Source organism: Diadema antillarum, unplaced genomic scaffold (assembly GCF_040938485.1).
Source record: "Diadema antillarum isolate AM-2024a unplaced genomic scaffold, OU_Dant_1.0 seq00000893_RagTag, whole genome shotgun sequence".
Taxonomy (NCBI): Eukaryota; Metazoa; Echinodermata; class Echinoidea; order Diadematoida; family Diadematidae; genus Diadema; species Diadema antillarum.
Genome location: NW_027271756.1, coordinates 95,058 through 123,020, shown reverse-complemented (window position 1 = coordinate 123,020; position 27,963 = coordinate 95,058). Strand labels below are relative to the sequence as shown.

Here is a 27,963-nt window from a genome sequence, read left to right as displayed (position 1 = left end):
AAAAGAAAAATAGAAAGACAGACAGACAAACAAACAGACAGACAGACAAACAGACAAACAGACAGACTAACAGACAAACAGATAGACAGACAAACAGACAAACAGACAGACTAACAGACAAACAGACAGACAGACAAACAGATAGACAGACAAATAGACTAACAGACAGACAGACAGATAGACAGACAAACAGACAGACTAACAGACAAACAGACAGACAAACAGACTAACAGACAGACAGAGAGACAAACACATACTGACAGACAAACAAACAGACAGACAAATAGACATACTGACAGACAAACAGACAGACAGACAAACAAACAGACAAACAAACAGACAGACAGACAGATTGCTATACACTACTCTATATTCACATCAGCTGAAGACAGCACATAGATTCAATCACAATAAGAGTAAGCACAAATGTGTGTGAGGCCAGAAAACTGCCCACCCCTCCCCACCTCCCTCAAAAAAATAGAAGTAACTTGCAAAGGTCTCCGACAAATTGACTTTTGAAGAAAAAAACATGATATTTTCATCGTTTCCATAGTGAGGAATCTTGCGTGTTGCATCTAAATGTCTCACTTGAATTCCATCTTCGTGAGTGAGTGATTTGCAAACTGTGAAATTTAGGTCATCTGTCAATCAAGAAAATAAGTACACAGAGGTTTTGCAGGAATGAAACATACTCAGACAATAAGCCCCCCCCCCCCACTTCAAATCTTTGGCTGTGAATTTCTGCTATTTGATAACTGTCATTCATTATGTCACTCAGAGAGCACTCACGCAGAGAGACATTCAAACAGCACAGGGCTGCGGAGATACATAGAAAGGCCTAGCCCCTTCGTGCAACTCAATTATTTTCGACAAGTCAGAATGGTTCCGTGTGGCGTGACGCGTGTTTGTTTGTTTGTTTGGGGTTTGTGCTCTGTCACCCCTTCGAGCGGACAAAATCTCATTTCCAGACGAATTATGTTTTGTCATTTTCCACAAATTAGTGCAGATTGCCATTGAAGAACTGTAGCGAGAGACCGGGTGAAAATCTGAGCCAAGGTCGTACATTTGATTAGTTGTTGATTGTGTTCACATCAGTGACAATAAAATAGAAGGGCTGGCAACCACTGCAGACCAAAAAAGAAAAAAAGAAAAAAAAAGGACATTACAAAACAAAGCAAAAACAAAAAATACTGATGTAAACTCAAAAACAACAAAACAAAAACATATTCTAAAGGCAATAGAACAATACCTAAAACGTATCATGGTTCATATTGGGGAAAATGATACATAAAATGCATAATATATGGTCAATTCCAGCGTAACGGACATGACATTCAGATCACTTTTTTGTGATTCAAACCATCACACAGTGAAATTGGGAGTCTCCAAAAGATTCTAATTGAGTTTATCAGACACATTTAAGTATATGTAACATACATAGAAAATTTCATGGAAATCTATCAAGTGGTTGTTGAGAAATTGCATTTTTAGCGAGCGTAACGGACATGACACTAAATGGACAAGGCATTTTGATCTACTTACCATTATGAAAATTCCTGTGAATTTTTGGATAAGATGCAGCTGGTTTTGGTCTTTATTAAAGCTTTAGGTCATGCTTTACTCATAAAGTCCTAATTTAGAGTAGTTTTACTGTTCATTCTTTTTTAATAGTTTAAAATATTGCGTAACGGACATGACACTTCGAGTGTAACGGACATGACAGTTTTGTCCACTTTTTGTAAGCTAAGATAATTTTTCTATTACAAGGTATAGCAGATATTCAATTGTTGGCATAGTAAGGTTAGAACATAGGGACACACATCATAACTGCAATCATGTAATATTTCTTATATTTATATCATTTTAGGGGGGTTAGTCTTTTTATATATTTACAAAACAAACAAATATAAAACAAATTCGCTCCTGCACCAGCTAGCTACAATTAGTGAGAAATTTCCAGTTACTACCACCCACCATAGCAAAACAGGACATATTACTATCTTGTACTATGGTTATTTTTTTCTTAGTGGCCTAATATTTGACACTTTGTATTATACACTAGCGTAACGGACATGACACCCTTGTAGAGTGAACCATATTTTCACTTCTTTGTTTCAAAATAAAAAGATTAAAATAACTGCACACTGCTAACTACATTATGTTCTTGAACAAAACATCAAAAAGTCCTTTTGTTGCAGGTTTCAGTGATCTTACAGCTACTCTAAAGCACATGGAGTACAATGCCGAGAGTACCACAATGGCATACGTGTACAACACAAAACCATGTCTCCATATCTGCGGATAGGCAAAGAAAACAGAACGAACCAGATCTGTATGAAATAAAAAGTTTGACTTCAACATCATTAAAATGCACTCAGGATTGCATCAACTTTCATGCAATGAAACAGGACCACAAAACTGTTTGCTACCATTATCAAATTAGTGTTATCATCTGAAAGAAATAAGGTATGTATATTTCATTTCTGTAAAGTTCTTTCACTTGGCATTAATGTCATTCTTGGAGTAGAATCATCCTCTGTTATCCAATCTTGGATAGACTATTGTAAAAACTTCCACTGCTAGTACCAGTACTTTATCATTGTCAACAAATGCTTTCTTTTCTTGGCGAGAAGTGAATGATCAAGCCCCTTTTTTCTGAGAATTTTCACAACATATAATCAATTTCCATGTGGAGTGGCCACCTGGGCAACAAAGTATTTTTTGTTTTCTTCACGGCAAATTCAACTCGTACAAATTGTAAAATCAACTTATAGCTTGCTCAGGCATTTCTTGAGGCTTGCCAGAGTGGTGTTCTGGTTACATTATTCTCACCAGCTTGTGAGTAGGACTTTTTGAAATACTGGATGCTTTCCGTACCAACTTGTTGTAACTGATTATACAGTGTACCTTTCAGTGGATAAACATCTTCTCATAGCATCTCAAAATTGTGCTTTGTGTACGATGCTGAGTGCTGTCATATATACCGGTATCCCTTGGCATAGAGGTACATCTAGTTTAGCTGTATTGATGAAATGGATCTAGGCAGCATTCAGACCGACTTTCTCTGACGATAGAGCTACATGTACTTTCAACACGCTAAAGCAAACAATTCCATTCTCAGCCCTCTTGGCAAGTGATATCTCATTAATGCGCCACTGAAGGTGTGGATTTATAGAGTCATAGAGATGAGAGAGGTACATGTGGTATAGATGCAGTACAAACTTTTTGTTTTAATTAAGGCAACACCATCATTATAGACATTGATGCTGGTGACATTTGGATTCTTTGTTGCTGTATCATCAGTGATCATGCTCATTGGATGCACAAGGATCTATTTGTGCAGGAGTTCCTGGCTGTTGTGTTGACTCCATGGTGGATACGTGTTAAATGTGGTCTACAATGTACTTATATGTAGAAAGTGCTCATTTTAAGTATTAAAGGGAAGGCCAACAGTGAAAACTCCATTGTCTAAATACTCCTTGGAATGACAGCTACTGTTTATCAGTCAGGATTACAAGAGGTGGGGATGGATCAAACCGGTGTAACAGGGTAGCAAGATCATCTAAAATCAACAGTCTTCCAGTGGCAGAAAGCAAAGTATGCTTGTTTTTGTTTTATTGAGTGATGTGCAGACTTAATCATTTACTCAAGTATAGCAATGTCCTACTATCCTCAAGCAATTAAAACTAATCACCACCCTGTTTCCCTAGCCCACAGTGTTATTTCTCCCACTTGTCTGATACGAGTTGTCATGTCCGTTACGCAAAGTGTCATGTCCGTTACGCCATTTACAGGAAAACTAGAAGTGGTATAGAAAAGTGGTTTCCACACATGCAAGGGGATTCAATCCTAACATAGAAAATGAATTTGCAGCAACTTTACACTAATTTCCTCTTGGCTATGAAAACTTATAGTAAAAAACGTAACGGACATGACGCTTCAAATGTTATAGAAATCACACAACTTTGAGGATCAATGGGTCAAAAACTGATGAATGCTAGGGAAGTTGGTTGTGATTTTCCATTGATATATACACTGGACTATAATCTAAAAGCTGAACAAGGCCTCTAGGACATATCTGGCCTTCTTTAGAGACAGGAACACTAAACTCTTTAAAAATAGCCAAATTTTTGTGTCATTGCAACACATCATACAGTATTTTCATTGACTGAGAAAAATACAAAATTTTGTAATGACAAAGATGCGACTAGTGAAAAATGAAAATATATATGTTACTTTTTCAGAATATTTGAGAACTTAAGTGAAACTGAAAACTTCATTTTTTCACTAAAGTGAACATTTCTCATGGAATTGCCCATATATAGAATTCTAGAAAATTCATATTTTGATTCAAATACACAATAGCATTCTTAAAGCACATTAAATGTGTTAAGATATGGTGTCTGTCTGACAGGAATCTTAATTTTGCCATCTGCATCATATGACTGTGATTTCCCAGCAAAATATTCTTTAAAATTTTTGTCTGTCTAATATTTACAGTATCTATGGCAAATACATTATTTATTTATGTGTATTTTTTTGTCGGAATATACTTTAAAAAAAAGGTCTTGAAGACTATGACAACATAATGTGTTGTAAGCAGAGACATAGACATAGAGATAGATTGTCATAAAATGTTAAGTACACAGATCAGATTGAAACAAAGTTGGACCAACCCAATGTCCCCCAGGAACCCATAGACCAACATACAAACTGTGTAGCTGTGCACCCTTGCAGGCTTAGTCTGCACTGTAGATACAACAAAAATACACATATAGATGATGATAACCATACCTCTACCTATCTCAAAGGCACGTCACAGTGTTTATGAAATCAGATAGGTCAGCCCTTCATTGACGTTCTAATGGCAGGCATCAGGCAAAACAAAGAGAGAATATAATAACAAACATGGATGACAAGATATCTTCTCACCAGTGTGGTGTCACCATTGAACAAGAGACAGAGTCATTCTCGACTAACCCGCGAAGAATGACTATGGATGATTTATCTCCTTTAGAGGGGAATTTTGGTCCAGTCAAAAGTTAGTCCCACAAGAAAGAGTAAAATTTTATGAGTGCAATGGTAAAAATTTGATCAAAATTGGTTTAAAAGTAAGGTAGTTATAACATTTCAAAGCTTTGATCATTTTTGCCAAACAGTTCTCAAACAGTTGATACGATTTTGCAAATGAGTGCACTTAAGATATCATCATCTCACAATTTTCCATTCATCATGTACCCCCCCCCCCCAGAAAATGATGGATATTAAATTATTGTGCTATAAAAGTATAAAACAATGTTATTCAAAGCTGAATAGCTTCAAATATTGATCAGCCAGATATATCAGGATTTGAAACTAGGGCACAATTGCATTTGAAGGATGGAAACTTCAACATTTTATATACAAATGTGAGGTGATAACATCATAACCTCTTATTTTACAAATTTATCTTGACTTTTCAAGAACTGTTTTGTGAAAATTAGCAAAACTAAGTGACTTCATAACTATGTTAATTTTTATCTAATTTTAATAAGTTTTTGTTTTGTTTTGTGTTTTTAGTTTTAGTTTGTAAAGTTTTACTCTTTGTTTTGAGATGAACTTTTAACTGATCTGGAATTTCCCCTAAATATGTGTAAGGCATTTACACCCTTAATTCCTGTCACATGACATGAATTAGTTTCAAAGGCGAGCAGTGAGTTTATATACACACCTGTGTGTGTATAATGAGATAGATAGGATTAGATAAATATAGATACACGTGTATCTGCGCATTCTTCGATAAGTGCTCATTTAACAAATCTAGTTCACGGCTCACCCCTTTCTCTGTGAGTCCCTCCCGTCCAAGCAATATGCTGTAACAGTTATCCATCGCTTCAATCTGTAAGTGCTCTAGTGCTCGGGGGTAAATTTCCCTCGTCATTAGGACAACATCTCGAGACGAAGAGAGGAACCCCAAGCATCCACACACACAAATACCCACACACACCCACAAACACACACAGACACCCACACACGGACGTACATGCACACATACACGCACACAGATGCACACACAGACATACACGTGCGCTAAAGTTGCCAGTCAAATTCACCCGATCTGGACTGACTGATCATCACTTGCTTCAATCTTCTTCTTTTTCTACTTCTTCTTCTATCCCCTCCACCACCTCCCTTACCCTACCTCACCCCATTCTCCCCCCCCCCCTTCCTCCAAACCACTTCTCATCCAAGCATTCCATTATACAAACACTGCATTGACGACAGCCAGGAATTCAACAGGCCACAGGCAAAAACGATGGTGAGCGGGAGAGAGAGAGACACACACACACACACAGACAGACAGACAGGCAGACAGACAGAGATAGACAGACGTAGGGATGTAAAGAGAGCCCGCATCATCTCATGTGCCACTTTAGGGACTACATTTTCACCTCGAGTGTCATCCTCGTGGTCTGAAAAGAACATCTCAGGAGTGTCCCCCATGACAGGAAATACCTCTCTTCTTGAATTACGCTGGATGCTAATGGAAGAAGGGGATACATACACATTTGACTACTGTATAAGCTGTTATTTTCGCGAGGGTTTAATTTTTGCATATTGTTGGACTGCGAATTTAACAACATGCGAAAATGTTGACATGCGCTACTAGGGTAATAGTGCACGTATGATAGTCTCGGTGACAGTACGCGAAAACAACATCTCACAAAAATGTTGGTGACCTCCTCACTTGCAAAAATATCTGTACACGAAAATAACAGCTTATGCTGTACCTTATCAGCAATTTAGCCAATGACCCCCCCCCCAACTTTGAATTCAAGTTCCAAGATAATGACAGCATATTGTTGACTTTTAATACCTGATGCAAATCTGATGATTTCAAATGCCAATGTCATCTGAATTAGATTGAAATAATGAGAGGGAGTACCTTTTGACACTAATAATAGAGTTATTCTTCTAGGAAAACAAATTCACGTGCACACACACACACACACACACACACACACACTTCCCATAATTTGCTTGCACCAGTTTTCTATTGAAACACACATACAACAATTTCTCTCTTGTGGTGCATAACAAGCCTATGGAGAAAAAAAAAACACTTTAGTAAAGCATCTGCAATGTTGAGGAAGAACATTGCAACTGGGATCATACAAGTATGTTTCTTTGGCTTCTACTCAGTAAACTTTCGGTATACAGAGAGCTTGTTTTATAGGCAGAAATGATGTTAAAGGTGCCTCACAAACTCTCAATCTTGATGGTATGCATTTGGAATCACACTATGATGAACTTCATAAACACCCCCCCCCCCCCCCCCCCCCCACTGAAAAATGTTCCGCGGCCTCTGGTATGGGTCAGTCCAGTCCCACCTCCCTGGTCAGTCAAATGGTGACACTTTGATGTGTACAGAGGGTGGTTCGAGAATCAAGGCCTTTTAAGTAGATAACCACTGATGAAATTGAAAAGGGCAAACCCTCTGAACCTCTCATCTCAAACGAATACAGCCAGGTCAGTTCTATACTCCCCTTGGGGATCTTAATGGCCTGGCGGGGTTTGACTCTGTCCATTTGAACTTCTCTATCCATTCGAACCGCATTCCGGACAAGGTTTGACCGAGGTCAACCTGACAGGCTCTGTTTTGATGAGACAAGGCAGTCTCTTCATTAATCTTTCACTAAATGCTTCTCCTACGTCGAGAGAAGGTGGCTCTAACTTTGTCAACTCGTTTGCAGAAATCAAGCTATTAGTCTCTTCTATTTCTTACAAATTATGTCATGTTTGAAATTAAAAAGTGATTGAACTTTGTATTTACAAGCAAAAATAGCTTGGAAAAGTCAGTAAATCATGTCAACTTAGTCATCATTAAAGAAATATTACATACATTGGTTTCTATCAAATCAAAATTTATGGCAGTGCTGAAGGAATTGAATGAACCACACTAGCTATGTGACAGATATCAAATTTGTCACTTGGAAGCATAACCAACAAATGTCATTTTACACTCGGCTTGCTTGATAACTTAAACATCTGAAACAGAGGAGAAGGCACTTTCCTTCACTAAGTAATGACAGATTGTAATCCTTTCAGTAAGCTGCAGAATAAGGATGTCAAGCAAGGATATCAAAAGACATTGGTCCATACTGATCAATATTGGTCAAGCTTGTCACGTGACACAAAGACAATTTTTTACTACATTTCCTTGAATGGCATCCATTTCTTGACTCTTTATCTTTACTAAAATATCAAAATCCCCCACCATTTTATTTGTATCCTCCTTTTTTACTTCAAAGATTTAAAGGACAAGTTCACCTTCATAGACATGTGGGTTGAGTGAATGCAGCAATATTAGTAGAACACATCAGTGAGAGTTTGAGCAAAATCTGACAATCCGTTAAAAAGTTATGAATTTTTGAAGTTTCTGCTCAGTCACGGCTGGATGAAAAGACTACTATAGCTTGTGATGTCACATGAGTACAACGATATAAAGAAAGAATAAAGAAAATTCAACATATTTCCATTTTTCTCCCATAACAAAAGTACACTTGACTTCTCTCTTTCAGAAGGCAGGGGGAATGATATTACCCTTAACATATGTCAGTACCAAGTCGAAGAACTGTGCACTTTATTCAAAAAGTAAAGTTTTGTGAAAATCTCTTTTTATTTTCCTCATATATTTATACGCATGTGACATCATACACTGTAGTAGTCTTCTCTTCCAGCAGTGACTGCGCAGATACTTAAAATATTCGTAACTTTTCAACGGATTGTCCAATTTTCCTCAAACTTTCACTGATATGTTCTACTTATGTCTATAAAGGTGGACTTGCCTTTAAAGATTTAAAGATCTTCAAGATTGCACTATGGAATGAAGTTAGTCATTTGATTTATGGAAACTACATGTACCTTTTCATTGGTGCAATTGGAAAAAAAGAAGTCATAATGACTGAAAAGCAGTGGAATTAACTTACCACAAGAAACTATCAAGGAATAATGATATGACCAGGATATGTTGGAGTGTATAAAGCTCGAGTTGAAATATTTAAAACAACAACACAAAAACATAAAGCAAACTGCCCTAACAAAAAAGATTTCCAGGGAAATGACTTTCAAACAGAAAATGCCATCACTCTGCAACCAGGCACACGCCACAATCAAGCCTCCCTTTATGACGACCGTGACTGACCCCTTTAACTCCCACACCACGCCCGGCTTTGGTTGACCTTGAAGAGAGGCAAAAACCCCAGCAAAGTGCGACCCTACTCCTGTAATGTTACCGACGTCAATGCGCTAAAAAAGAAAAAAGAAAAAGAAAAAAGATGAGGGGAAAGAGCTTTCCATTGCTCATGGTGTAGTAACATTTATGGTTGAGTGATGCAAGTGATGTTCACTATGGCTTCCCCCGTCTGAAGAGTACTCTCGCTCAAGGATAATGACTACATCCCGTCATTGTGAAGCGATGTTTAATCACATTTCCAGCATCAATATTCAATCATCAATATCTAAATTACGCAAAGTGGGGCTTCAAAAATGGATGGTGTGGGGGGGGGGGGGGGAGGGAGAGATGGGAGAGGAAAATATCATACCAAAAACATGATCACGTGATCAATACTTGATTTCGGGGGAGGGGGGGGGGGGAAGGTTCAGAAATGAAACTCTCATGTTCGCTCATATGTCTGGTCTGAACCTTGGCTGAAATATCTAAATTGAGCATTGATTTAATGTCATTTTTCAAACTTGGTGTATGTAAAGGCACCTCAAAAAGGGTAACAAAATCATAAAAGCTTATAACAGTTTTGATTTTTTTGGAGCATATTTGTTGTACAGCATCTCCTTAAAATGTAAAGTAGCTGGAGAAAAACACTAGCCAGAAGAAGGCAATTCTAATTTGTCCCTCAGCCACCTGAAATAATGGACCCTGGGAGGTTTCTCTAAATTTGTGGAAACACACGAGATTCCATATTTTCCATATTTCATGACTTGGGGGAGGGGTACAAATTGAAGACGCAGCATAATACCAAAATCACCCGATAGAGAGATGAAAATCCATAGTTTGGAAGATATAGTGATTATGGCTTCAGCTCAAAGACTGCATTTTTTAATAGTGGAAGTGCAGCTTGCTGTGTCCTCTGAAACATCCACCTTTTGTTACACTTGCGGGACAAGCTTATGATTCCTGGAATATGAATTGCAACATAAATCATCATAACATCATGCACCTCACACCTATGGTATTTCGGTCTGTTTCACCTTAAATGCGCAACATATTAATTCCCCCATCTAGAAATTGTACCCATCTCCTACATTTTTCATGAGACCAATGGGTTTCTGCCGAGTATTTGAAAAGTGAATCTAGATTCCCTCGAGATTATATACCCTGTATTTTTTCTTTTCCTCAAATTACTGTGCAAGGCCCCGTCTGCAGGTAAGTTATACTGCCGAGAGGGCCACACCGTCTCGTCAAAATGGCAATGCATGAATACATACATGAACACATAGTTATGTGGAATGCTCTTTGGAAAGGTCATGGTTGTAATATCATTCTTGGGGGGTAACGTTGTTACGCGGTACGGCAGTTGGCCCGCGTACGTTCAATACCTATTTGCTCTTCAATATCACTTTCCGTTCCTATCCTATCTTTTCCAATCTGCATCACAGCGGACTGATTTATTACGTTTGCATGCACACGCATGTGTATTTTCTTGTTCGGTACCGGATGCCTCGGGCTATTCCTATATCATACATGGAAGTTTATTTTTCTATTTCTTTACGACTATGTGGCTGGGTTACATCAAAACACTTCTAAAAATTATAATAGAAATCAAAGCGTGTTGGAATAAAGTAAGATTAACAAAAGAAAAAAAAAAAAGCAAGCACAGACGGAAGAATTTATTTTTAATCATTTTGTGGCAGGGACGTCCGTCTCTACCACGGAGTTAATATCTCTGCCTTATTGGTCGGGCAAATATTGCAAAGTCTGATCGCAGGCAGTACCAGGTAACCCTTACATTTTCCAAACTGTCATTGGATTTTAAACTTGTGAACAGAAGACAAGCAGCAACATTAAACCAATTCATTCATAGCATCACAATACTGCACAGGGGAAAATCAAAAATGCTCTTGTTTTCAAACTCCTTATAATGAAACCCAAACTAATTCAAAACAGAGAGAGGAGTTCAGAGAAAATTTTGCGGAAACCAATTTGTGTGAGTTGGTGATCGTGCTGAATTTAATCATAACTACATCAGATCACATACATGCCTTCTGCCATCTTTGGAATTGCAATGATCATGTGTCAAAATGTGCACCAAAAATGTGTGAAATTTGCCAAAAGATTTGGAGCTGACCATGCAAGAAAACAATGACAACAAAAGTCAACAAGAGCATATCTCTTCTGACCACGCTGCATAAGTGTTTCCATGGTAACAGGCTACATATCATCCGTCAGCTTTTGGGAATGCGATACAGCGCATCGACAGGAACAAAGAGATCCATATTTTTGCATTAATTTGCATGCGTGATAACTGCTTCTGTCTCGGGCAGATCCATAATCGTGTCCATACACTTGTCGAACAATGACCTTGCTACGGTGGATGCATTCACAGGCTAGAGGATCGTTCACATATTGAAAACAACACCAACAAAACAATCACAAAGAAAAAAAGCCCAGCAGATGGGGAAAAAATAAAAAAACAAACTAATGCTGACACTGTTTATCTTGACTTCCATGGCAACAGATCCAAAGCGTGAAATGGACTGACGGTGGTTCTGGGGAAGAAGCGTAAAACATACAAAACATGTCAAACTCACGTGTCCAGGATGACGATCTCTACGTTCACATCGTCCCGGTCCTTGTGGAGGAAGTCCTTGAGGAAGTTTGAGACGCTGTCCAGCGTGATGTGACCGCAGACCACGATGTGCCTGTGATAAGCAAAAGAAACAACAAAACAGATATGATAATAAAAAACGATAAACAAAGGACGGACAATGACAAAGGGATCAACCTTGCCGTGACTTCTGGGGGGCATTTCATGAAGCGTTTTGTCCGACAAACATGTCTGACAAATTTGGTCTCAGCTAGTCAGATGCAATGATTTCAGTAGCTTGTAACAGTTTGTCAGAAAAAAACAAAAACATATCTGGCAAAATGCTTAATGAAATGCCCCCCCCCCCCCCCCCCCCCCCCCCCCCCCCCCCGTGACCACACAGCATGCAATGCCAAAGGTGTTTCTTAAACCCTTTGTGTGTTACAGAGAAAGGGTTAGGGAGTTGTAAACACAATGGGGTAACTACAATGTAAATGTAGCAGTTCATGTTGTACAATGTAGGCCTGTAGAATGCTCAGAGATAATCTTTCGTGATATACCTCAATAGACGTGCGCAAGAATAAATCACTATTCGGATGGTATAAAGAAACAACGATGAGTATTCAGTGCTCATATATACCATATGTGTGACTGTGTGTGTTTTCAAGGTGAGTGTGTGCAAGTGTGTGAATGTGTGTTTCCACACAGAAATACTGTGTACAATTTATATTGTATGATTATACGAGAATGAAACTTCAGAAGGATCAGAGTATGCGAATAATGGATCCACCTTGAAAAGAAGAGATATATAAATTTGAAATATGTATATCATCAGCAAAATTCAGTGATGGTACAAAGATTATATTGGAACATTGACTGGAAAAGCAGAAAAAAAAACAAGCATCTTTTTGATCTTGCTGATTTTATCAACTCATTTCATCTTGAATTTCAAAGCATTATAAAAAAGTGAGGAAGTTGAAGAAACATTCCCATGTCTATTATACTCCAAAATGCGTAGTGTTTGATGAAATGATTTTGTCCTTCGACACACTGTTCATGTACAAAGGACAGAGTTGGGGGTGCATTCTTACTAAATGTATAACGATGGCAGCTGATATTTCCACATACTTGCAACCAACTCGTTATGACTGGTCCAGAGGCAACTAGAACTATCACTCATTGTGATTAATATACCCCCACCCACAACTGAGGGAATTAGCTTAACCAGGACTAATTTCTTTTTAATTTTTTAATAGCAAAAAATGTTACCATGGCAATGCACTGTTCAAAAGTGAATAAATGTATTGCTCACTGTTAGTCATATGTCCCACATCTCAAGTCAAGTGCTCAAAAACTGAGTGAGCAAGATAAATAAACTGACAATTTGTATGGTTTTCATTAAAAATTGTGTGTTATCATGGCAACACAATGTTGGACATTAAGAAAAAATGAAGTTTGCACAATAGCCGTTACATGTGCAATTTCAAGCCAAATGATAAAAGGCTGAGGGGCTTAGTTGAATTCACAATACCAGTGTATCATTTTCATTCAAAATATATTGTTACCATGGCAACACATTTTCAACACTGACAAAAGATTTTTTGCACATCTACGTAATGTAGAGGTAACATATGCCAAATTTGAAGCCAAAATGCTATAACACAGAGAGTTAGGAGAATCAAAATGTTTGCATGATTTTCATTCAAAATGCACTGTTACCATGGCAACACATTGTTCCACAATGATGAAATACGAAGTTTGCATATCTCTGTACTATAGTGGTTGCATGTGCCAAATTTCAAGCCAAATGCTCAAAGACTGAGGGAGTTACCTGAATCCACAATATTTTTGTATGATTTTCATTCAAAATATGCTGTTACCATGGAAACGCATTGATCAACATTAACAAATGGTTAAGTTTGAACATCTACGTACTATAGTGGTCACATGTGTCAAATTTCAAGCTAAATGCTCAAAGACTGAGGTAATTACCTGAATCCACAATATTTTTGTACGCATTTTAGTGAAAAGATGCTGTTACCATGGCAACGCATTGTTCACCACTGACGAAAGATTAAGTTTGCACATCTATATGCTATTGTGGTCACATGTGCCAAATTTCAAGCCAAATGCTCAAAGACTGAGGGAGTTACCTGAATCCACAATATTTTTGTATGATTTTCATTCAAAATATGCTGTTACCATGGAAACGCATTGATCAACATTAACAAATGGTTAAGTTTGAACATCTACGTACTATAGTGGTCACATGTGCCAAATTTCAAGCTAAATGCTCAAAGACTGAGGTAGTTACCTGAATCCACAATATTTTTGTATGCATTTTTAGTGAAAAGATGCTGTTACCATGGCAACACATTGTTCACCATTGACGAAAGATCAAGTTTACACATCTATACACTACAGTGGTCACATGTGCCAAATTTCAAGTCAAATGATTAAAGACTGAGGGAGTTAACTGAATCCACAATATTTTTGTATGATTTTCATTCAAAATATGCCGTTACCATGGCAACACACTGATCACCACTGACGAAAGATTAAGTTTACACATCTACGTACCACAGTGGTTATGTGTGCCAAATTTCAAGCTAAATGCTCACAGACTACGGGAGTTAGCCGAATCCACAATATTTCTGTAAGCTTTTCGGTAAAAAAAACTCGTTACCATGGCAACGCATTGTTCATCACTGACGAATGATTAAGTTTACACATCCATATACTATAGTGGTCACATGTGCCAAATTTCAAGCCAAATGCTCAAAGATTGAGGGAGTTATCTGAATCCACAATATTTTCATTTGATTTTCATTCAAACTATGCCGTTACCATGGCAACACATTGATCACCAATGACGAAAGAGTAAGTACGCACATCTACGTACCACAGTGGTCACATGTGCCAATTTTCGAGCCATATACTTAAAAACTGAAGGAGTGAGATTTATCTACACATTTTTGTATGATTGGTTAAAAAAAAAACTGCCGTTGCCATGGTAACAGATTTTTTAACGCACACACCAAAGATGTTTTGGCACAACTATATAGTACATTGATCACATATCCCAAATTCAAACTGAACTGTCACAAAACTGAGAGAGTAGTTCGATCCACAACATTTTGTAAGATTTTTATGAAAATCTGCCGTTGCCATGGCAACGCAGTATGAAATACTAATGAAAAAGGTGTCTTGCACATCGGCCTATGGTAGCAGTCACACATGCCAAATTTGAAATTAATTGCTCAAAAAATGAGAAAGTTGTTCGATCCACAAGATTTTTATGAAAATCTGCCGTTGCCATGGCAACGCAGTATGAAATACTAATGAAAAAGGTGTCTTGCACATCGGCCTATGGTAGCAGTCACACATGCCAAATTTGAAATTAATTGCTCAAAAAATGAGAAAGTTGTTCGATCCACAAGATTTTAGGAAAATTTGCCGTTGCCATGGCAACGCATTATGCGATATTAACGAAAAAGGTGTCTTGCACATCTACCTTTGATAGCGGTCACACATGCCAAATTTGAGGTCAATTGCTCAAAAAATGAGAGAGGAGTTCGATCCACAAAATTTTGCAAGATTTCTTTAAAATTTGCCGTTGCCATGGCAACCCATTGTGCAATACTAACGAAAAAGGTGTCTTGCACATCTTCCTTAGATAGCGGTCACACATGCTAAATTTGGGGTAAATTGGTTAAAAAATGAGAGAGTAGTTCGATCCACAAGTTTTTATGAAAATATGCCGTTGCCATGGCAACGCATTACACGATACTAACGAAAAAGGTGTCTTGCACATCTACCTTTGATAGTGGTCACACATGCCAAATTTGGGGTCAATTGCTCAAAAAATGAGAGAGGAGTTCGATCCACAAGATTTTGCAACGGACCGACCGCCCGACCGCCCGACCGCCCGACCGCCCGCCCGCCCGACCGACCGACCGACCGACCGACCGACCGACCGGCCACCCGACCTCAGAGTGATTCCTATATACCCCCCCTACACACTATGTGTGGGTGGGGGTATAATGATGAAATGTGTTCAGTGTGGACAGGTCATTACGTCTGTTGCTAGGATATCACTAACTAAAATCAATTTACGTGACTGTTACCCTTTGTGTGTACGAATGTGTGTGTGTTTGTGTGTGTGTGTGTGTGTTTTCTCCATCATTCTTCCCTGTATCTATCACATCTCCTCCAAAGATGAGTAAAGTGTGAGTAATGGTAGCTTCATAGCAGACACACACTCACCCACACACACACACGCACACGCAGAACGAGCAAATTACAAAATTGAGGATCGTCTATCTACTCCAGTGGAGACAACTGGAAGATGACAGCCCATTGCCATGGCAACTGATGGGCTCACCATAGCTAGGGCCGAGTGGTGGTTTTCTTGTCGGGAGGAGAATTATTGATTTATGACAGTTCTTTGTAATCACTTTGACAGAGGACACTGCTGGTCTATCTTATCCTATCGTCTACTTCTGTGTGTGTGTGTGTGTGTGTGTGTATGTGCTTCTGTCCATTGTATCAGTCGGTGGCATTCTCCATCTGCTTTGGCGGCATCACATTCATTGCTGCGGCGCTGCAGCCAGCTGGTTTCTAAATTCACTCCTTGTTGCCGAACAATGGGGAACATGAAGAGCAACATCCATTAAAAACAGAGGCGGATCCAGGAACTTCGTAAAGTGGGGGCGCCTCTACAAAATTAAAGGGGGGCGCACACCCCCCATTTTTTCCCCTCTTGTTTGAACAAAAAATAAAGGGGGGACGTGCGCTGGTGTGCTCCCCCCTGGATCCACCACTCATTAAAAGACAATGTTCAAGGAGACAGCGTAGAAGAGGAACACACTGTGAAGTGGGGCAAAAGAAAAGAGATACATCATAAACCTCCCCATCCCCATCCCCCTGCCTCTCTTCCCCTCTGACTATTCATGTTTTTGGTCTTGCTTCGACGATGAAACTCCCTGACATTAATTACATATGAGTGAATGCAATGCCGCAAACCCATTGCAGGCTTGCCTTAAATGATTAACCATCTTGTATCGATAAATCAGGAACAAACTCGAGCAAACGTGGGCTTATCAAGACGTCACTTCTTCTTTTCTCTCTTTCTTCTCAAAGGGAGGTTTGAGTGACGGGATGTGAAAAACAGCATTTTTTCTTTCTTTCCCTCAAGTGGATAATTTATCCCACTTTAAATCATCTTCCTGCAGAATTTATCATTTTTACAGTCTAGACAACCATCTATTTCTGAAATCAGTTCTGTCTTCTTTTTGATTTTTGTTTTCAAGCTCTTGCCTCCTTGGAAATACATGGCTAACTTATTCAAATTTCTACCAAAAAGGGAAAAAAAGAAGATATTTAATGATTAACATGGCTGGTTGGCATAAAGGTGAGTTTGCGCAGCAAATAATGTATCTAAAAAACATATTAATATTTCAATGCTAGAAGAAGATTTAGAAAACATCAGCGTGGTTTTGAACAAGCACTTCTGGCAATTAGTGAATTTAAGATACCGCACTACTGACAAATATATATATATATATGACATCATTGAATACATTTTAGTGTGTGTGTGTGTGCGTGTGTGTGTGTGTGTGTGTGTGTGTGTGTGTGTGTGTTGATATGCATGAATGTGTGTGTTTGAATGTATGTCTGTGTGTATTTGTATGTCTGTGTGTGTGCATGCGTGTATGTGTATGTATAACTATGTATGTGTAAACATTTCTGCTACTTCATGACGAACACTTTTGGTCTCATAGCAATTTCTGTGGTGCAGGCAGCGTCACGTTTGTGTTTCAAGATGTCTCTGTTAGAAAACCATTGTAGAGAGCTACATTTCATATTTTCTCAGTTCAATTACACCTTCAGCAAACACTGCTGCTCAAGCAACCACCAAATTTTGCCCCCATTTGATTTGTAGTCAGGTTATACCCATTGCTACTGATATGCACACATTTGGTGCTCCGATGGAAACGATAGATAATACACGAGTATCCTGGTAACCACAGGTTTTTTTTTCCTCTTTATTAGTCCTTACAATGATACCTTTGATTTTTTTTTCCCCTGTCCTGTTCAAAGGTTCATTTTGCGTTCCCTTGATTCTGAATTACCTCTTGCGCTCTGACAAGTTCGTTGTCCAGCGTGCCATCTGGCCAGCACTTTTATCCGCTGTGAATCACCCATTACTTCAAAACTTGATGACGCTAATACTGCCCTCAAATTGAAAACCCATCAGATATTTTGGTTACTTAGGACGCCCATCTCATTTCCCTCGAAATTGTGTTTGCCGAGGCACCACGATTCCACTTCAGGAAGAGATTTACGATCCAAGGAGCGTCTTGCGTTGAATGCAGGTAGGCTATGCCACAAACTTGCTTCAACGCCCCCCCCCCCCCCACCCGACTGAAATTTCCCCCATAATTTCTTTAACATCATCTCATTCTTCATCTAATACATTTTAGCTTTGTCAATCTGCCTGGATACTTGCTGTTTCATTTTGTTCTTTTTGAGTTGATGAATGTCACTGCAACATTCTTCATTCTGTGGCTTGCCTGCCTGAACATTACGGTTTAAAAGCTTCATTAAGATACAGTATGTAGCTACATAGAAATTCTTACTGCAATCAGTCATTCACGATTGGTCGCATTGATGAATATCAATGCAATTTCTCTATTGCTTTTTATATGGCAACTGCTCACACACATCATACATCATATTTCCATACATGAAAAATCACTCCCTAATCTCACCAATATGGTGATTTGTTTCCCATGCAGGAAAAAAAAGAGAATTTTTTAAAATCAACTCATCAATTCCCAGAACCACATTTCTGTAGGTTGGTGCATCTCATTACAATGTACCTCCGCCAAGGGAGGAGGTTACAGTATGTTTACATCAGCATTTGTTTGTTTGTTTGTCCGTGTGCAAAATAACTCAAAAAGTTGTGAACGGATTTGGATGAAACTTACGGGTAAGGTTGAGAATGACACAAGTAAGAGATGACTACATTTTGGTAGTGATCCGGGAATTTCTATGGATTTTATGAAGAATTTTCGATATTTTGGCAGGTAGGGTCAATGAACTTGGCAGTTCAAGCTGCGATTATTTGAGGTTTACATGCGCACACTAAAGTGTGTCCTCTAGTTTCTGCTAGGGTGAGGCGCGCCCGCTGCTGAAAGTTGATGACACAACAACAAGCTTCTATATTGGGAAGTCAGGTGATTTTCAACATATGCCTACATATGTATGGATGGAAATCATTGATCTCTATGGAAGAACATGATCAGTGGTGGAAATAAGCTGCTTGGCGGAGGTCTGCGCTCTCAGAGTGCTTCTCCAGTTATTTCAATTTCATCATTCACTATTAGCATTAATAAAAGAGAGTAGAGTACAAATTGTCTTTTATTTGATCCCTTTGCTATTCTTAATTTATTCAATTTTTTGTCTTCAATTGCAGATCTTTAAAAATACAACTCTTAATCACTGATTTCATAACTGAATTTCAAATTGGCAACACAGTATACATGTAGAAAACTCATGTTCCTGTTCCTAATTCAAATTTGATTCTTGTTGTTTTTGTGTCACTCTCTGTCTTTGTGTGGATGTAATGAATTTAACCAGTTCCACCTAATCTCTCTTTCCAACAGAGGATATGCAGTAAAATTTGGCTTTGCCAATTTGATGAGGAACAAGATGACAATTTCTGCAGCAAAATTTCCCCAGGACCTGATTGGCTCAGGTCGACTCCTGACAATAACCTGTCAGCTACTGTTGTAGACAGAAGCAAAATCTCATTAGGTTTCTCTTTTCATCTGCCACAGCATATTAATCAATCAAAAACATATTTCCTCTTACACTGTCTTAGATAGGAGCTGAGAGGCTTGTAAGAACATTAAAAAATGATAAGAAGAAGAGATGTCTCATTCAATAAGAGAGGAGCTATTCACTGCATTGGTCTTACTTTAGATTGATGAAAGGTTGTACCGTTGATGGCACCTACACGTACAACAGTCTGAAGAAGAGACTAAATACCTGCAAGTCTTGTCTGCATGTATTATGATGGAATCATCATTATGGATACACAATAAAGAGCAGTCGCAGCAATGACTTTCACAGGCATCGCAAGTTTTCCGCTCCCCCGAATCCCGGGGTACCCTCCTCTCGAGAGTTTAGTGGGTAATTAATCCCCAATCAATGGCCCGCAATTAATGCGCCCGGCCCCAAAATGTCAGGTATGCATACATTTGAGGAAGAGAAGGAAGAGATGAATTTCCCATGAAAACACGTTTATCTGCTTTTGAAGAAAGGCTTTGGAATGCCTGTGCTCAAACACACACACACACACACACACACACACACACACACACACACACACACACACACACACATACATACAGACACACATACAAATGCATATTCATATATACATACATATATATATATACAAACAGATAGATATATACATGCACATACCCTAACATTATACATATATATATGCAGAAAATACACAATCTTACACATGGGCTCCACTGATCTATGCTCTTTTCTACCTTAGATCTAACACACCGGACTCAAACGTAACAGCTCAGTCTTTGAGACGACTCTGCAAATACTGCATCAAATGTGGTGAGGATCTGATCTGCATTGTTCACATTCGTGTTCTCCCAATACTTCATAGGGTCCCGAAGAACACAGAACAAAACACTAAAAATTGTTTTGTCTGTTTGTTTTGGGTTCGCTTGCTTGTTTGTCTTACACAGAGACTAATTCTAAAATCATCCATGAGTTGATATCTGGAAGCGCTCTCACACATGAATGTCATACTGTGTGTGCCATCTGTGGCACAGAGAGAGAGAGAGAACCATTTACCACAAAATCAAATGTGACGTTTCCTCGCCAATGCGAGCCCATTTCCTTCACGCGTCACATTCTCTTATGCATAGTCAAGGATTGGGTCTGCGATAATAATGTGTCCTCTGCCTTTCCCTTCAAAATAGAATGGGAAAGATGTTCCTCTGCCACCTGGTGAAAAGCACGCTACTGAGAGAGAATCACACAGCTCTTCATACATCACAGTGTCTGGTGAATTAACCTGTTGTCTTTCAAATGTCATCATTTCTTGTATACTGTTAAAGTGGGAATTTTCTCACAAACATTCTTTCATGCTCGGCCAAGTACGATGAATTTTGCAAGTTTCTGATTCTGCAAAATCAAAACCATAAAATGATGGTACATAGATCGGGGAAAAAAAAATTGTGCGCTGTTATTTTCATCCTCATGTCTGGTCGCATGAATTGAGTGAAAATTTGGACTTTGATAGAAATTTATACTTGTTCATTGTGCAGCTAGTTTCAGTAAGCATCTACTTTTTAGGTGCTTCCTAGAAACATGACGAATGAATAACATCATGTCACGAACTTGCAAAGCTTCTTTAACTATATCGCATCCATCTCGACCGAAGCGTTCATGCTCTACCCTTCTCCTCTCACTTGGTGTACATTGTACATCATCTCAGGATCACCAGTGCTGGGGTAAATTATATTCTTCATCTCTGTATTGACGACACGATAACATTTCAATAATTTTCATGCTCACGTATGCGGCAAAATTGCCTTTTGAGGCGGGAGGAAGTAGTGAACATGCTGGTGTCCAACTGAAGTATCTCACAAATCGCGGGTAGGCCACGACAAAGTCTGCGACTGATGCCAAGTCGGGCGTAATGGCTACAAATTCGAATTCATCCGAGTCGAGACGAGCCTTCATTTGATTGATCAAGACGTGAGGCAGCCCCCTTTTGCGGCACGAAAGGCTCATAAAGACATGTGGCAGTGGAATAACTTGCCCGTGAAAAACCTGCTAGGGTAATCAAATAAAGATCAATATGAACCCCAAAGGTGGAGATATCTACTCAAAATACATATCTGTGAGTTGATTTCATCTCATGCAAAGAAGTTCTCTTTTTTTTTTGGGGGGGGGCTGCATGTTTATTCTTAATGTCTACTGTGGAGGTACAAATTGCTATTACAACCATACTGTGAGTTTGAGAAGAGAGAGTTTTTTTTTTATCTTGAAAGGTTCTACATGGTTTATGTGATGCTCTTCGGATTCACAACTGACATTATGTTTGTGTAGGCCAACTGAACTAAAAGGAGGCTATTACGGTAATACCATACTCACAAATTAAGAGGATTGTTTCTTCTTTTTTTTCTTTCTTTCTTTCTTTTTTATGCAAGAGTGCAGATGTTCTTTACTACTGTTCTCTCTCCAAGCAGACATACAGAAATCCTCTGTCATTTCAAAACATGCTTTCTGCGAGACAAAGGGATTATCGGTTGTATTATAAAGTCCCAGGATGGTTCCTTCTTTATCAGTCGGTCTATAATCGCAGAGATAAAACACATAATCTTATACCACTGAGCAGCAGCAAAACAGCATCTATTCATAAATAATACCTCGGCCTCTGTAAACTGTCTTACAACATTTTGACCTGAATTCATGGGTGCACACATGAGCATCAGAAGAGTGATATGCAGTCTGGTTGTCTTTCCTGTTGTTTCAGAGGTAAGCACCACACTGTGCGTTTTTAAACATCCCTGCACATTTATGAAAACAGCATGCATTGCGACTCGTGTCATTCCATATTTTGAATGATGAAAATTGCTGTCATCTCTTTGTCTTGTAATTACAATCCTCAATAGAAAACAGCAAATGTGACAGCATATCAACTTTCAAATGCAGTAGGGAGCAAGAGTGTCTCCAGTGATAAAGAATAGCACCTTCAAGCGAAATAAAGGTTCTGTTTCTACGATTGAACATACAGAGCAGAGACTTGTTTATGGGAGAAGGCGTGTATTCTCTGGAAACACGTAAAGGAGAAAAGCAGACGAGGCATCCTCCGATTCTTGGAACTTTCACTTGACACTGCAGTCACAGTTCAGTTCACAATCGCAACTACTCAGGAACTGCAGACAGATGGAAGACAAATAGGCCTTCTGCAGGAGGTTTTCGTCATTAAGGATGACAGAGCAGACAATCCTGGTGACATCGTTAAAGTCATTAGAGGGGGCTTTAAAGGAGGTGTAAATGTTCTTCTTATGATTCAATATATGCACAATCAACCCTTCTCCTCAGAGTAGTTGCGATAGGGATGGAAACTGCTACCACCAGAGCACGATCGCTAGAGAGATTTATAACGTCTGCTCAACCGCATAATGGGGCTCGACACGAAAGAGAAACTATCAGTCTTTACCGAGTCATTTATTCTACCATGTCATTGGATTATCCTGCCACTGTGTAACAAGGCACCTGTAGTGCTTAAAGGAGAATGAAACTCAAATATATACATGAAGATTGAGTGAATGCAGAAATATTAGTAGAGCACAAGAGTGAAGTTTGAGCAAAATCTACAATCCTTTCAAAAGTTACAAATTCTTTTAGTTTTGGTGCCGTCGTCACTGGACAATACAACAATTTGTAATGCCACAGTTGGATGACTATATAAAGAAAGTATACAGAGAACCCCACATTTCTTTTATATTGAAAAGTATGCACACCAAATATACATATCAACATAAAAGTACAAAAAGAAATATGTTGAATTTTCTTTATATTTTCTTTAGTAGCTGTCCAACTTTGACATCAGAAATTGTTGTAGTCTTCCAGCAATATGACCACCAAAACTTTGCAAGTAAAAAATTCATATTAAACTTTGAATCAATTGTCCAATTTTCCTAAAATTTCTATGATGTATTCTGATATTTCTGCATTCACTTAATCCACATATATATTTGGAATTCTTTGTCCTTTAAAACAATACATTCTACGATTATGAATTCATGTGACATTTTCTTTGAGCATCGCCTCACGGAAAGCCAAACCATGACATGAATAGCGAGCGAATGCAGAATCATGCTTCATGATGATAAGGGCCATTTCTCTGCCGCATCATCAAACAAATGACATGAGGATATGGTTGAATTTTGATGACAATTTCTACACTCAAATATATTCACAACCACATGTGCATATAATACACATACACTCAAAGACAGAGTCATATACAAACCTTGACATATGCAGACAGACAGACTGAAAGACAGACAAAGAGACAGATAGACACACAGACACAGTTTGGCCCAAGATGAAGGGTACAGGAGGATTAGAAAATGATTATATCCCTCATATTATCTATCTATCTATCTATCTATCTATCTATCTATCTATCTATCTATCTATCTATCTATCTATATATATATATATATATATATATATATATATATATACATATATATATATATATATATATATATATATATAGTCGCTGGGGTGACAAGATCTTGTATCTGCAACTTTGGTATTTTGGTGAAAATGACTTTTTTTGATTAATAGTCAGATAATCAGTTAAGTAATGTCCTGTACAAATTCTAGATGTCTTACCCCAAACATGAAGCCACCACGGCATGTCAAAGGAATGTCTATCCCATTGGATACAGTGCTTTGACTGACATGTTTTTTTTGCTCTCCTGAACATATGACATTTTGTAGATGCGAGGCCTTGTCGCCCCAGTGATGATATATAATTTTGTTATTTTTCAAAAAATCTATAGATACAAAACTTGTATCTGATCTTTCTCTTCCCTTTTTTTATTTGACTGCACACTGCCAGGTCATATAAGTGACTCTATTTGCTCAGAGGAGTAAAAGATAGGATATTTATCAGATTGACTACTCCACTGCTCAGTTTCCTTTTCCAGCATGCTTCCCTCAAACTATAGCAAATATGATTGGCTTTGGTGGTGGTTCAAAACAGGCGGAAGCGCCTACAAGGACATGAAAATCAATCAATCAGTTTAGACAACAGGGTTTATTGTGTTGGTGTACATAAAGCATATTTTGTAAGTAGCCTTCATTTGTGTCAGACTGTGTACTGCCAATATTTAAGAGAATCATAAGCAATCAGCCATATTCAACAATTTCAGAGTTCTGCTTTAATCTTTTTTTTTTTTCATGAGCATCAATATACATGTACCAGACCTCTGAACAAACATTTCATTCAATTATATCTGATTAACAACACTGGAAATCTTGCCATAGACAATGCAATGAAGGTTGTAAATGTAATGGAACATACACACACACATACACACACACACACACACACACATTGTATCTCTCTCTGCATATGTGTATACTTTGCTGTGCCTCCCTTTGTATTTACTTTTTCTGTTTACCTATTCATTTATCTACATATAAATTGTATGTATGCTCTAGTATCATATTGTACAAATGTACAAATTGTATATGAATCTGTTCTACCCACACAAAGTATCCATTTTTCCTGTTAGTGATATGCCTACATCTCCTTCTCGTATCTTCACAGCACAGTGATACCTACACAGAACAAATCAACAAGAAAGGAGGTGAAATACATTTCTGCAGATTTGGTATTGATTGGCCGTGCTTGTTTGGTGGCCTTGGTTGAGTGGTTTTCCTCTAATTGAATTTACTGGTGGGCACATCTCTCGCCAGACGAATCAAAATGGGCGTTCAATTTGCCGGCTCTGCGGAGGCCCCCCCACTAACTCGTCCCCGAGACCCCACAGACCAAAAACACGGTAGCTACGCTATGCTATGTTCGTCGTGCTACGATATTTTGTTTCTTCTCCCCTTGACTACGAGGGTGAAGCAACCGACGCTTTGGAATGTCGTCCCGTCTTCCTTCCCATCATTCCACCGTGATGAAACATTAATGTAATTCTCGGCCAATAACCACCTAACGGGAATCCCTAATTACCATGTACGCTGCTGTAGATGGTACGCTGGCTGGATGTGGCTTTCTGGTCCCAACTTGATCATCCTCATAATTATATCACATTGAGTCTCATCATATCGAACATGTAAGTACTGCATTGTGGGTAAAATCAATTTGACTGGGAGTTAAGTAGCACAGGTATCCATCAAAAAACCTGATGCATAAATGGAGGACTGCCGATCTATAAAGTCTCATGTCAAGAAAAACAAAATTCACATCATGGAAATTTCAAAATCTGTCTATAACCTAGCAAAATTTGTCCGATTCAGGAGTCTGTAGATATCTATAAGCATCAGCCACGACATCATATAGTCTTAGTATATTTATGATAACAACCACAGCCATCATCAACATCACCTTTATGAAGTCAACTATTGTCATTTATATGTAGAACCAACTTTTTTTAATGTCCTGTTACGTGGAAGCAATATGCTCCACTTCATGGATAGAGTGAGTTACCTATGGTAATGATGCAGCATAACAGGAGTGGAATATACAATGAAACTCTAAAAATGGAAATTGACAAATGTTCATGTGTGCATATGTATATCAATCATATCTGTAATTCTCCCTAGTGTGATCTATCTGGCTTTCTATCTATCTATCTATCTATCTATCTATCTATCTATCTATCTATCTATCTACCTATCTATCTATCTATCTATCTATCTATCCAGATCTACCTAACGAATATACTCATCTTTCTTGTCTAGCTGTAGAGAGAAGTAAACCATGCCTCAAACTCATATTACTCATTTGCTATGAATATGAGCATAATATGAGCATAACCTCGCATACAGTACCTACAGGTAATATGACTGTTGAATGGCATTCCCCTCCCCCCTCCCCAACTTGCTGACCCAAACACATCACCTCCAATTAGCAGATGAAATCCTCTTCTCATTCCATCACCTCTAAAAAAGAAAGGCCCATCTTATTGCTGTTTATATATCAGTGACAGGGTTTGTCGGTGTGCAGTGGGGAGGTGGAGGAGGAAAACAGGCCCCCCAGCTCTGTGTTATCATGCCCTTTAACACCCTTTAAGCTGGGACAGGGCTATCCACTGTTCCTCCAGGGCTGCAATAATGCACGCTGACCCGTTTGCTCGCGACAGGGCCTCACAGGGGAGGGTGGATGGACACTGTTGCTGTGCTGTTGCTGTGCCGAGCAGCCCGCCGCAACTGCAACATGATGGCTTTACCGTATGCGAGGCGCGACGCCTGCATTGTTTGACCTCGTCAATCCACGACCCCCCCGTCCTTCTTTTTCATCATCGCAAGAGTTACACTGTCACCACATGAAGCTTTCTTTCCCTTGCACTCATGACGGGAGGTAGTCTACTTGAACAAGGGGATGGGTTGAGGGTGGTGGAGGGACTGGGAGTGGGGGTGAGGATGGGGATAGGGGAAGAGGGGGAGAGTTATGCAGAAATGGTGGCAGAACATTTCCTACTATCCCCCCTCCCCCCCCCCCCCCCCCCCCCGTCCTTCTTTTTCATCATCGCAGGAGTTACACTGTCACCACATGAAGCTTTCTCACTTGCATTCGTGACAGTAGGTAGTCAACTTGAACAAAGGGATGGGTTGAGGGTGGTGGAGGGATGGGGGTGGGGGTGGGGTGTGAGGATGGGGATAGGGGAAGAGGGGGGGGGGAGTTCTGCAGAAATGGTGGCTAACACTTCCTATTTTTAACAACTCTTAAATACACTGTAAACTGTATAAACAGCTGTGCAATGTTCAGTCTGCCAGCGCTCTACTACACACAAATCTCAAACTACACTTTATTCTCACCCAGAATCCTCACACGCTGGCATGCCTCCCACTGGCTCCTATACCATTACACAAATAGAGTTTACTGTCATCTAAGAATGGAACTGTGTTTAATGCTCTCCATTTTTGCTGCTCTAAACAGGTGCAGATGAGGATATCCCCCATCACGGGCAACATTGCCCAATTACAGAGCTTCTAGGAATCTCCACTTCAGGTAAGAGGAAGACGAGATACAGATGGTATAGTATCACTCTGTGGCTGTATACCTCTCCTTCTTCTCTTTTCCATGGATTCAAGGAAAGCTTACCAAGGAACCACAGAAGCCACTGTATATTAAGCCAGACGTAATCCACAGAATATGTTATATCTCAAAAAAAGAAAAAAAAAAAGTTAACTCCTGATTAAACTTTAACTAATAGCACTATGTACGTACAGTCGACCTTGTAGAGGCAAACCTCCAACAAGTCAAAAAAAAAAAAAAAAAACTGGCCAGATCAAAGAAAAATTTTATCTCAGTGGCTATAAACATGTGTTCATTCTATAGTGAATGCCGAAA

The 27,963-nt window shown here is 39.0% G+C and overlaps 1 protein-coding gene across 1 annotated transcript in view; it reads right to left on the bottom strand.

Moving 5' to 3' along the window:
- Window positions 1–27,963, bottom strand: part of LOC139740966 (calcium-activated potassium channel subunit alpha-1-like) — a 180,707-nt gene that overhangs the window by 79,736 nt on the left and 73,008 nt on the right. Inside the window, exon 6 of the mRNA XM_071651551.1 lies at window positions 11,809–11,919. Coding sequence (XP_071507652.1) covers window positions 11,809–11,919 — 111 coding nt within the window. The remainder of the gene's footprint in view (window positions 1–11,808; window positions 11,920–27,963) is intronic.